General features: G+C 36.7%; 1 protein-coding gene across 1 annotated transcript; it reads left to right on the top strand.

Moving 5' to 3' along the window:
- Positions 1-3,210: 3,210 nt before the first annotated feature.
- On the top strand, positions 3,211-5,066 carry LOC127130940 (uncharacterized). The gene is made up of 3 exons (XM_051059889.1): positions 3,211-3,244; positions 3,361-3,647; positions 3,729-5,066. The coding sequence occupies exons 1-3, from the start codon at positions 3,211-3,213 to the stop codon at positions 5,064-5,066; spliced, it is 1,659 nt and encodes a 552-aa protein (XP_050915846.1).
- Positions 5,067-12,609: the final 7,543 nt, after the last annotated feature.

Here is a 12,609-nt window from a genome sequence, read left to right as displayed (position 1 = left end):
TAAAATAACACTAAAAATAACACAATATGAATTAAAGTCTCAAATAAATCTCAAATCAAATAAGAAATTGATGAGACTATTTTTCATTGACTTATCATGATCCATAGGTGTTAGGAAAATATTTTTGGATTTTTCAAATATCAGAAAGTATTTAAAAATGAATTACAACTATTAAAAACCAAATAATTCACAAAAAATATTAAATGAAGTCACAAAAATAATTAAAAATCAAAATATGAAACTAGATTTTTCAAGAAAATTTTTGGAGTTGGTCTCATATTTTTGTGACTTCAAATAATTTTTTTTATGAATTTATGAAAATAAAAGGAATTAACTGAAATTAAAAGAAAATAGAAATAATAGAAAAAAGTGCAGCCACAGGATCAGGTTCATTAATTGATGTGGCATGGATCAAAGGCTCAGATGTGAGGGCGCATGGTGGACATAAGTCAAACGCGCAACAACATGTATTAAATGAAGTAAGCAAAATGAAAGATCAGGATTAAAACGTGGCAAAGCAATCCAATGGTTAGAAAGATGCACACGTGGTGATGGTGGTGGAAACCATCATCTTCTCCGGTGAGCTACCAGAATCTGGCCACCACTTGCAGAGATTTTTTTTTTAACAAAAATGAAAAACAAGAACATCAAATTGAAGCTCATGTGATGTAGATCACCACCGTGTCCATGGATCTTCCTCACTCTTCCTATGTTGAGAGAAATGTGAGGTGGAAGATCATGGTGTTCAAACCGAAAGTGCACGAAATGGAAAATTGAAACCACCATTGGCCTGCCTCAAGTGTGAGGACTTCAGAAAACCACACAAATACAAGAATATCACATTGAATTGCAAGTTCTAGATCCAAAAAGTTTGAAGTTCTACCTTTGAATTGGAGCTCTTAAGGCCACGAATTCTTCAATATCTTGATTCCTCTTTGCTTTAGGGATGCAGTGGAGATGATAGGCTAAGGAATTGAGCTTTGAAAATCAACTAATGATGTTGAATTTCAAGCCTGAAAGTGAGAAAAATCTGGAAAATTCCTTTGGTATTGGTTAGGATTTCAGTGCTGCAGCGTTTCAGATCTTCAAAAGGTTACCAAATGAATGAGATTGAGTAGTTATTTATAGCTGAAGAAGGTTGTGCATCATGATTCCCTCGTGTGCATGGCAATTTGAAATGGATATGCATGGGCCTGTACATGCGCATGTGAGGCCCAATGATGGGTGCAAAACCAATTTAAGTTCACTTAAAATGGAATTGGACGTGTACATGAAGTGGAACTAGCTTTCACATTAAGTTTCATCATGAAATTCAAAATGAACATAAAGAAAGAGCTCTTCTAAACTCACCAATGGAAAGTCCAAAAAAGTAATGTGAGTAATGGTTGGAAAGCCCTTGAAATAAGGAACAAAAGTCATGTTGGACAAAAATTCATTTGGAATTTTGAAATTAATGAAAACTGGCTGTGAAAATTTAGGAACAAAACATGTTTAAGTCACCTTTGAAAATTTTCACCAAAAGTAAGCCTATTCAAACCCCTATTTTTGCATGATGAAAGCTTCAAATGGAAAAAACTCCAACATCAAAGTTGTATATGTTTTTAAGATGATAAATTTAGACTCAAATTTTGCATCATTTGGAGTTTTCATGACAAAGTTATGAGCATTTGAAGTTGGGTACTTTTTCAAATTCAATGGATTAGGTCCGATGTGACCTATAATGTTTTGTATTATCACATGTATTTATTTTATGATTATGAAATTTTGTCCAATATAACATTTGAATTATACATCACAAGATTTCCAATTCATTTGGTCTCACCTCAAAATCATAAATATTAAGGAAGTTATGTCCTTGGTAAGTTGACCCAAAATTAGGGTTTCAGTCAAAATGACCTATAATGTTTTGAAATGAATGATGACGTTAAATGTTTCAAGTGTATTTTTTATGAACATGAAAGTTGTTCATATGGTTCTTAATAACATTTTTGATCTTGGGGCCATATTCATTTGACAAACACATCAAAAGTTATATCTCAGTGGACCTCAGTTTAGTCAGATGACTTGACTGGTCAACTTTTCAAGGCCAAACTTCCAATCTTAATGAATAAATGATTGAGGATCCTCAAATAGGCTCATATATGCATAAAATAATGAATTAAATAACTTCCCTTGATTAAATTTGATCATAGGTTGAGGTTGCTTCATGAGCAAGGCACAGTCAAGGCACAATTGAATTAGGGTTTCTTTGGGAAACAATCCTCAAGCCCTTTGGGTTATCTTGATAAAATTGGAAAATTGAGATACTTGGGAGACATATATGATGATTAGGAGCTTTGTGGACCATTTTCATGCTTTTTCTCATCTTCACCTAGCCATTTCATTAAGCTTAGGAGCCTCCTAGGAGCATTGGGGCACATGATCACTTGAGCTTAAAAAAAAAAGAGTTAGTGACATATTTTTGTGCTTTTGGTTAGTAATCAAATAAGAAAAATAATAATATACAATACAAGCATTCTTGGTGGTCTCAAACCACTCACACAAGTCCCAACCCTAGGGTTAAGGAGCCAAACCTGCTATGATCCTTGAGGCAATGCACTTGTGCAATAACATGATGCCATGAGGGATCTTAGGGTCAAAATTATGGTATTACACTATTAACATCTCCAAGAACCCTATTCAATACAACAAAACTAAGTACATTAATATTAGACATCACTTCATTAGAGATCTGGTGGAAGATAAATTGTCACTCTTGAGCATGTAACTACTGAAAAGCAACTAGCAGACATTTTTACAAAAGATATAAATATAAATAAAATTGAAAAACTAAGGGCCGAATTGAGCATTTGTATGCTTGAAGATTTATAGCAATTACTGAAGAAGGGAAAAAGAAATCAAATTTTCTATTCCCTCGACTAAATTGTGCACAAAACTCAAAGTCCATCATTACACATCCTTCTTATTTTCCCAACACGACACTCTCATGCTAACCTTTGCATTCTCTCTCTCAAACGCATTCTCATATGTCTTCATCTCTCCATCATCTCTCCACCAAAATCGTCAAAAGTGTCACAGCCTTCTGTCTCCACTCCAAGCAAATCCTCCAAAGAGCAAGCAAACCCTAATAACATTGGCACTGAGTTAGATATCTCTGATGTCATCACTGATGTTGTTCCTCTCACAATATTTCTTGTCCATGCAACCCCCATGAGAAAGGCCAAAACTTCTTCTTCAAGAAAAAGTAAGCCTACTAAAGTAAGTACCTCTTCCACTCCCTCCATAACTGTGTAAAATATGAATGACCATGAACCTCCCACTGGTGTGAATAAACCATGTCCATGATTTGATTGTATCTAGATCATATCCGCATTGAACCTAATGTTGGTATGAATGAAGATGGCTTCGTTGCGACAAATGTTGCTGATAATGCTAAAGCTTATGGAACCGTCAATAAACCTATATCCATTACTGCCTTGAGTAAATCTAGCATGATTGTTACTGATAGAGACGGTATTGATAAGAACATTCGTGTGTTGATCTCTCAAGTTTTGGGGATTGAACCCAAGACAAATGTTGTGTCGAATTCCTCCACATCCTTGGCCCAACCGGACAATAATACTGAGAACCCCATAAATAATCCTGATGTGCATGCGCCTACTCTCTCCTGAGAAATCTCAAGATAAAGAAAGGTTTGATGATATAATTAATGAGCTGGGCACACAAAGATAAAAAACCTTATTGATCAACCCATTGACATTGTTAATATTGAGGATTTAGACTCTGATGATGTCCCTATCGGGAAAAGACTGGCTTATGGCATAGCTAAAAGGTTGAAGAATAGGAAAGGTCAAGTTGTTGGGTCCTCCAACGCTCCTTCTAAATCTGTCATAAAGAAGGCTAATGTTGGTCCCACTAAAAGATGGAGCAAGGTGGTTACTCCTACACCTAAGAAGAAGTCTCTGAAAAGGAAGAAAGTTCCTTCTGAATCTAGTGAATCTGATCAGGATGTCGAACACAATGTTCAGGACATCATCTCCAACATTCCTGAAGTTCCACTTGACAACATCTCTTTTCACTCTGTTGAAAATGTTGAAAAATGGAATTATGTTTATCAAAGAAGGTTAGCATTGGAAAGGAAATTGAGGAAGGATGAGTTTGAATGTAAAAAGGTGTTGAGTCTTATTCAAGAAGTTGGTCTGATAAAAACTATAATAGGTTTTAGGAAGTGCTATGAAATGCTGGTCAAAGAATTTATTGTGAACATCTTCGAAGAGTGTGACAACAAAAGGAGAAAAGAATTTAGAAAAGTCTATGTCAGAGGAAGATGTGTGGATTTTTCTTCTGAAATAATCAACAGGTTCTTGGGAAGAAATGGAGAAGAACAAGCTGAAATTAAAGTCTCAGACGATGTCGTCTACAAAGAGATAACTGCCAAGCAAGTAAAAGAATGGCCAAGGAAAGGAAAACTATCTGTTAGTGACTTGAGTCTCAAGTATGTTGTTCTTCACATAATTGGAGTTGCTAATTGGGTGCCCACTAATCACACCTCTAATATAGCTATTGGGCTAGGTAAGTTCATGTATATTGTTGGGACCAAGTCAAATTTTGATTTTGGGTCTTATGTTTTTTATCATACTATGAAACATGTTGCATCTTATGTTGTTAAACTGCCTATAGCTTTTCCCTCTTTGATTTGTGGAGTTATCCTAAGTCAACACCCCAACATATTGATCAATTCTGACAGTACTTGCAAAAGGGACCCTCCTCTCTCATTGCATTATAGATTGTTCACTAGGAAACATGTCCTAGACATTGTCATGACATCTGGACATACGTCTTCAAGGTCCACTAACAGGACAAGCATTCTTACTAAGCTGAAAGACACCTGCAAGACTTTGGATAAGACTATAAAAAGTTGTACTAAAAGGAAAGGCAAACTTGAAATGTTGATTAAGGCTCTTTCTGAAGAGAAAGGTGGTGAGAAAACTGATAGAACTGATGAGGAAGAGGATAATGAAGACATAATTGTTACTAGTGATGAGGAAGAGACTAGCAATGTGTAGCGGGGTATTCGTTACCTTTAGATTTATTGACTAAATCAAAAGTAAATCATACAATTCGAGTCGCCACCGCACTTCTATTTATCCAAAGGAAAGGTTAGAAAGCGAATAAAAACTGAGAAGTTTTATCAAATAAAAAACTAATAAAAATGTCAGAGATCTGGGTAAGGGGGTTGGTTATGCAATGGGAAGGTTTTAAGCACCCAAAACATCCTTAGTACTCTAAGGGAGCCCTTTTTGCAAAGTTGTATGGTAGGTTGGTATTTGTGAAAATTGTAAGACCCCAAGTTTTGCCCTAAGATCCCTCATGGCATCATATCATATCATATCATTGCCTCAAGGATCATTGTGCACCTTGCTTGCCTCTTAGTGGGTGGTTTATCTTCTGAGTGTGGTTCTTGATCACCAAGCATGTTTTGCATTTGTATATCTTTGCTTTTCATTTGTTTATTAACCCAAAAGTACAAAAATATTGTCATCTAACCATATTACTTGCAGATGAAGCAAACTAGGTCAAAACAGTCAAATCATTCATTGAGCAGTGTATGGTGGCCATTCTTGAAGAATTTGGGCACCATGATCATTCATAAGATATTTATATGAGTTGTGACACCATTTGGTATCAAGATCTCAAGTGGTAGAGGCTTGGGATTCATCAAAGCATGGCTCAGTCAACCAAAACCCTAGCAAAGTCAATTGTGGTCAACTGTGCATTTAATCAGGGATTTGAGGGTGTGAGATGGTTGGAAAGGTCTCATTCATGTCCATACAAGCCTCATATAACATGTCAAACATCATCATTGAGGAATTGGAGGTCAGACAAAAAGTTTCCCAAAATAGCAAGGACCTGTAATTTTCAACTGCCAAAAATGGAAAGTTCTTCTCCTCAAAATTACATCCTCAAGCAAGCTTCAAATCAAATTTTGTCCAACATGAAAGTTGAAGATATGGATCTTACCTTTCCAAAAAGTCCAAGAACACGCATTTCTCATGTGTGGTTGGAAAGCTATGATCAAATCATTTTCAAGAATTTTGGAACTTCAAGGAGGCATAACTTTCAAACCATTTGGCCAAATTGGGTGATTCTTTTTTGAGCAAACTCCATTTGACATGTACTATCATAATCCATCATTAAATTTCATCAAAAATCTTCACATCAAAAGGTCATTTTTCAAGTGAACCATTTTAAATTTTGGTGGGAAAAATAGTGAATTTGAAAAGTACATGCAATTTTCATGCCAAACCATTTCCAATCACTTCTAAACAGAAATTTAGACTTGCTGCAAGGGGAAAGTTACTGTTCCATTGGTTCTAATTGAGAAAGGGCATTTTTGCATTTTTACATAACATGTGCAATTCACTAATCATTTCCATTTTTGTGCTAATCATGATTAAGGGGTTGGATTAACAGGACTATATAGCCTTAATCATAACAGAAAATGGAAAACACAATTCATTTTCTCAGATCCAAATCCAAAAACCTCCAAATTCTCTCAAATTTTTCCAAACTTTTTTCAACTTTCTTTCATCAAAATTCATCATTATTTCTGCTTGTTCTTGCTTGATTCATCATCTGCAGGTTTTGTTGAGTTTCTGTTGAAGCAAAGTGTGGAGAATTCATGCTAGATTGTGGCTGTTGGACATTGATGCATTCACGTGGCAGTTGGAATTTCAAGAAGATCTGAGCATTGTTGAGCTGTATACTTGACTCCATTCATCTTCCTCAACATCATTGAAGTTCTGTTTTCACAATCCAAGCCTTGAAATCACCAGAATCAAGATCTGCAACTTCAAGAGGTAAGAACTCGAACCTCACAATTGCTAAAATTATGATATGGCTTTGATAGATCGTTCATTGCTGAGCTTACTGCAAGTTGAATCGTGCAAATCCATTAGGTTTTGAGCTAGATATGTTGATCTGAATGTTGGATTATGAAACTTATTTCTATCGAATCTTTTGCTATGGTTAAAATTAATGGAAATCAATGTTAGATTCATGATCTAGGTTGAATGAGGATTCAAGTGATATGCATCTTGTCCATTTCTGTGACCAAATGTTCTTGACCAGTATGAACGTGATGAATGTGATGATGAATGTCTTAAATTCGTTTCCAGAATGCTCATAGATCCAGTTGCCTTGCCTTTGCTTTTGAATTTGTGTTTCCCGCGCCATGAACCAATCAGAAGGCGCCACGCCTTTTAATGAAACGAGGCGTTTGGTACAAAACGCGCTCAATTTAAATTGCACTGGGGATCGATTCCCCATTCCAGCAAAAGTCCATTTGCCTTGCATTATTTTCTTCCAATTGCTCACATGTTTATCCATGGTTATTCATGCTTTTTCCTTTTTTTTTTCACATTCAAAAAATGATAACTCACTCAAAAATAATCCGAATCATGTGCAATTTTTTGTGGAATGTTCATCATCATGTCCTTGTTTTTTTGGTGATTTTTAATAATTTTGTGCACCGGTAGAAAAAATAAATGCCTAGGGTTTACTTTCATGTACCATTTTTTGCACCTTGCTTACTATTTCTTTCATGGAATGATGATGCCTTATTATAAATTCTTGAAATTTTACGTGCATGATCCAGACTCATTCCTGGTTATTTTGGTATATGGTTTATGATTTTTGAGTTCCTGGATTGTGAGATATGATGTAATCTATGGAGGTGTGATAATGTATGTCACACCATGTCTTGTTCATGTTCTTGATTTTATTTTCTATGCTTATTGAACTTGAATTGATTTGTATTTTTGCATGTGGATACTTATGGATGTCTAGTTTGCTTGTGATTTTTCCTGGAATTTTTGAATACATTTTCTATTTGTTTGAGAATTTTCCCTCTGTTTGGTCAATTGCTGATATTTTGTGAGTCATGATATCATATTGTTTGTGAAATCCTTGTGGTTTACTGGATGAACTTGAAATTTGGCATGTGTATTATAGACATCTTAAAGGTTGCCATGGCTTTGATTTCATTCATTTCTCATGTTTGATTCCTGTTTTATGCTTGCATGAATTTGATACATGATTTGTGGTCTTGTATGAGCTCGTATGAACATGCTTTAACTTGTTGATTTTAATTGACTGACTTCCCTTCATCCAAATGCTATGAAATTTGATGTGTTGCTCATTCAATGTGTTCTGTTTAAGCATGTTTTTTCCTGGAATTTATTGAGCCATTTTGGTATTGATATGCTTGTGTTCATTCTGTTTACATCATTGAGTTCTCAACTTGCCTAGTTTGACATGGTTTGCTTATGAAATACAATTGATTAATGTTTTTGATGTGGGACCAACTGGAATTTGTTCTTATTTGATTAATCTTGATTTTGATTAACTTTCATGTTCTGTTTTAAATTTTTTTTCCTCCTTTGACCCTAGGCTTTGGCCTAAGGGTCTACTTCTCACATTTGAAGTTGTTTTCAGGTTAAAGAAGCAATTGCTTTAAGGAGATTAATTCAAGTTAATTGAGTTTGGTTTACTTGATTGTGATGAACTAACTTCGTTTGTTTTGTAGGATGCTAACTCATTTGGTTTGAGTTTGTGCTTTGCACATGTGGTTGATTGTGTTGACTGTTGGTTCATATCTTGTCTGTTTTGACTTTGTGACTTGAATACTGATTATATTTGATTGATCTCAGGTACCATAGTTGCTTTAGTTCCTTTGAGAACTTGCTATTGCTTTGCTTTGCTAAAGCATTGAGGTAGAATCTCTTGTCTCCATGTAGTCTGGAAGACCTGGCTTGTTACTTAGCCAGGCACCTGTCTGAAGTCCTCCTTAAGAGGCAATGTTTGTGATTGTTTATTTTTGTCCCCAAGCAGGTGAAGTCCTTTTAATAAGGCAATTGGTAGACAAAAGAGATATGTAGCCTATCTCCTACTATTCTGTGAGTCACTCATCTTGCTCACACTACATGTGTTGATGCATAGTGAGTAAAAACCCAAGATCTATCGAGTCCTTAACTTATGGAGAGAGTTCCATCTTTCTGAACTCCCACACCTTCTGATATTCAATGCTCTCCCTGACCAGGGATAAGAGTGATGAGGCACACCCCTCATATCCTTTCATCTGCTTCACCTTGGCTCTCAATGTCAAGGTTAAGAGCACCATTTACCCTATTCCAATTGACTTTTAAGTCTAACCCTTTGATTGAGCCTAATTGTTTGGTTATAGTGGGTGCTAAATGACTTGGTTTGATTGATTACTTCATATGTACATGTTTGCTTGCATACTTTTGTGCATTGATCATCATTAATTGTTCATTATTGCATGATCATCATTTCATATCTTTGTGACTTGTTTGAGTTTCCCCATTGAGGACAACTGTAAGTCCATTCTTTGGCCATTGTTCCTATGATTTGGAAGGGATAAAGTGTAAGACCATTTCTCTTGGCTACTTATGTCCATTGCCTAGTGCATTGTTTGTTTGTTGTATGTGAGGATGCAATTATAAGTCCATGTTGTTGGCATTTGTACTCCTATGATCATCCTTTGGAGGTTGGTATAAGTCCAGATAGATTGGCATCTGACATCCAAGTTTTGTTTTACCTTAGGAGATTGGTGTAAATCCATTTATTGGTATCCGATATCCGCTTTTGCTTTGTGAGATTGGTATAAGTCCATTGATGGCATCCGGTATCATTGTTTTGTTTTAGGAGATTGGTGTAAACCCATTTATTGGTATCCGGTATCCGCTTTTGTTTGTGAGATTGGTATAAGTCCATTGATGGCATCCGGTATCACCTTGCTTTCTTTGCTTGCTCATTGCTTATTCCTAAGGACACACTTGAATCATCTTCTATATGATCTCAAGAGGTGAACCTTTCTAAGAAGTTTTACATTCCACTATCCACACCCTCTTGGTCCTAAACCTTTTCACACTTTGCTCTCAAAAACTTTGACTTGTTGTGCAAACATCTTCATGTCTTTTCAAATTAGAAACCTGGACCCTAAGTCCTTGACTTTTCAACTCCATTTCATAACACTTCTTTGAATCAATCTTAATCATACCTTGACCATATTTTATGAATACTCATAATCAATTAACTTCACCCATTCAAATGTTTTGTGGCCTTGTCCATTGTTAATATGTTTTCATGCATTAGCCTTAGGTTTTAATTACCGTAGTGGTTGATGTAAATCTTACCTTATCCTTAGTGAGTCGATTGTAAGTCTTCCATACTTATTATAGGGTTAACCCCTCACTAGTATGTTGAAGCCGTCCTCACATGGTGGATTGTCGAATTCAGGTTGAGTTTTCTCCCATTGGTAATGAAAAGCCTCAATGCTTGTGTTTTAAAATGAACTCACTAATTTTTGGAAATCTTTTAGCCGAACTACGGCGTTTTGATCCTTACCTTTGATGGAAGGTACGTAGGCAACGGGTTCATCCGTTCAAACACAAAAATAACTAACTTGTACATTCTTTTCTCATCATCCCATTCATGTTTGCACAATATGTCATAAACAAATAAACATTTTTTTATACAACAAGTGTGAAAAGGGCTCCCTAGGAGTACCTAGGACGTGATGGGTGCCTAACACCTTCCCATTGCGTAATTTACCCCTTACCCAGATTCTCTGATCTTTTCATTAGTTTTCTACGTGTAAAACTTCTTAGGTTTTTGTTCGCTTTTTAACCAGTCCTTAGGATAAATAAAAGTGCGGTGGCGACTCGATTTCATTGTATGCTTTGCTTATGGTTTAATCAATAAATCATATAGCGACGAATACACCGCTACAGAAAAGTGGCGACTCTGCTGGGGATAACATTAGACCTTCCCTGGTGGTATTGCCTACTTTTCACCCTTGTTGTATGATATTTGTTTATGTGTTATTTGACATATTTTTGTACAATTTGGGATAACTGTATTGATTGTAATGTTTGAATTGCTTGATATACAATTGTTGTTTGCTTTGGTGATCTCTGTGAGATGAGTTCTATACCCGAACTCGAGTGCACTCTAGGATAGGAGAATGGCGTAGTCTTGTTGACTGGTGTGGAGTATTCCTTAGCCAGTTGACTTGCGAGTCCATTCACTTGGTGGAGGTCATGTTGGATTAATAATGTCACACAAGTCATTTGTGGTTAGGCATTATTCGTTCAATCATGTGCCTTAGAAGCCAAGGACCTTAGTTTACCAAACCCATCTTGGCCTATTTTTAGGACGTAGTGCGGAGGTCGTTCAGATGTAAGATCTGATGCGATTGTTACGCGATACTACACTCATAAGAGTCTCTCTCGAGAATATTTTTGGAATACGAGTATTCGTTTCTCCGATAATATCCGAGAGATGGGACGATGATTATGGGAACCTCTGGTAGAACATGTCTGGCAGGTTTAAACCCTAGTACACTCCCTTTGGGTGGTTCTTAACCAGGACTCCATGCTCGTGACTCTCAGCAAACCCGTGATTCGTGGTTGAGTCGTTCAAACATCGTTAATATCAATGGAACTTGGGCGTTGATAAGGTGCAAACCATAATCCGCCAAAATGGATGATTGATATTAAGGATGTTAGAGCCGGTTCATGTACCGTTAATATCAATGGAACTTGGGTGTCGATAAGGTGAAAACCTAAATCCACCAAAATGGATGATTGATATTAGGGATACAATGAGCTTTCCCATGACCTTTGTTTGGTGTGTTGTGCTTGATCCTTGAGGGTGATTGTTGCATTCATGCATTCATGCATTCATCTGCATTTCATGTCATCAGAAAAATAAGAAAATTTTCAAGGAACTTAAAAGGGTTTATTTGCAAAATTTTCAGACATGGAAAGACCAAAAAGGCATACAAAGAAGTACAGCTTTAGACAGCCCGATGTGAAAGAGTTAAGGAATCTGACATCTTATGTATTAGATCCCTTGGGTTTCAAAGCTCGCTATGGGAAGCTTCTGCCTCAGTTGACTACTCAGGTTGATGAGGGACTGATGAGTACTTTGGCTCAGTTTTACGATCCTCTGTATCACTGCTTCTCATTCCCGGACTTCCAGTTGCTGCCTACTTTGGAGGAGTATTCTCATCTTATTGGGATTCTGATTCTGGATCAGGTGCCGTTCAGTGGCTTAGAGAGTATTCCGACTGCTCGAGAGATTGCAGATTTGTTGCACCTAGATGAAGCTTTGATTAAAGCTAACCTGACTACCAAAGATGGAATTCAGGGTTTTCCTTCCGAGTTCCTCGTCGCTCAAGCTACCATCTATGGGAAGGCCATGAGTGAGGATGCCTTTGAGGCTTTATTTGTGCTGCTCATCTATGGATTGGTGTTATTTCCCAACTTCGACAAATTCGTGGATATGAACGGCATTAGGATCTTCTCGGTTCTTAATCCCGTTCCGACTTTGTTGGGTGATGCCTATTTCTCTTTGCATCTGAGGAATGCAAAGGGTGGAGGAGTTATTGTCTGCTGTCTGCCTCTGCTGTACAAGTGGTTTATTTCGCACTTGCCGCAGACTCTTGCTTTCAAGGAGAACAAGGGATGTCTACGGTGGTCTCAGAGACTCATGTCTCTCACTAATGATGATATCTCTTGGTAT

This window comes from Lathyrus oleraceus, chromosome 3 (genome assembly GCF_024323335.1).
Source record: "Lathyrus oleraceus cultivar Zhongwan6 chromosome 3, CAAS_Psat_ZW6_1.0, whole genome shotgun sequence".
Lineage (NCBI taxonomy): Eukaryota > Viridiplantae > Streptophyta > Magnoliopsida > Fabales > Fabaceae > Lathyrus > Lathyrus oleraceus.
Note: the sequence above shows the minus strand (reverse complement) of the source record. Positions and strands in the feature narration are given on the sequence as shown.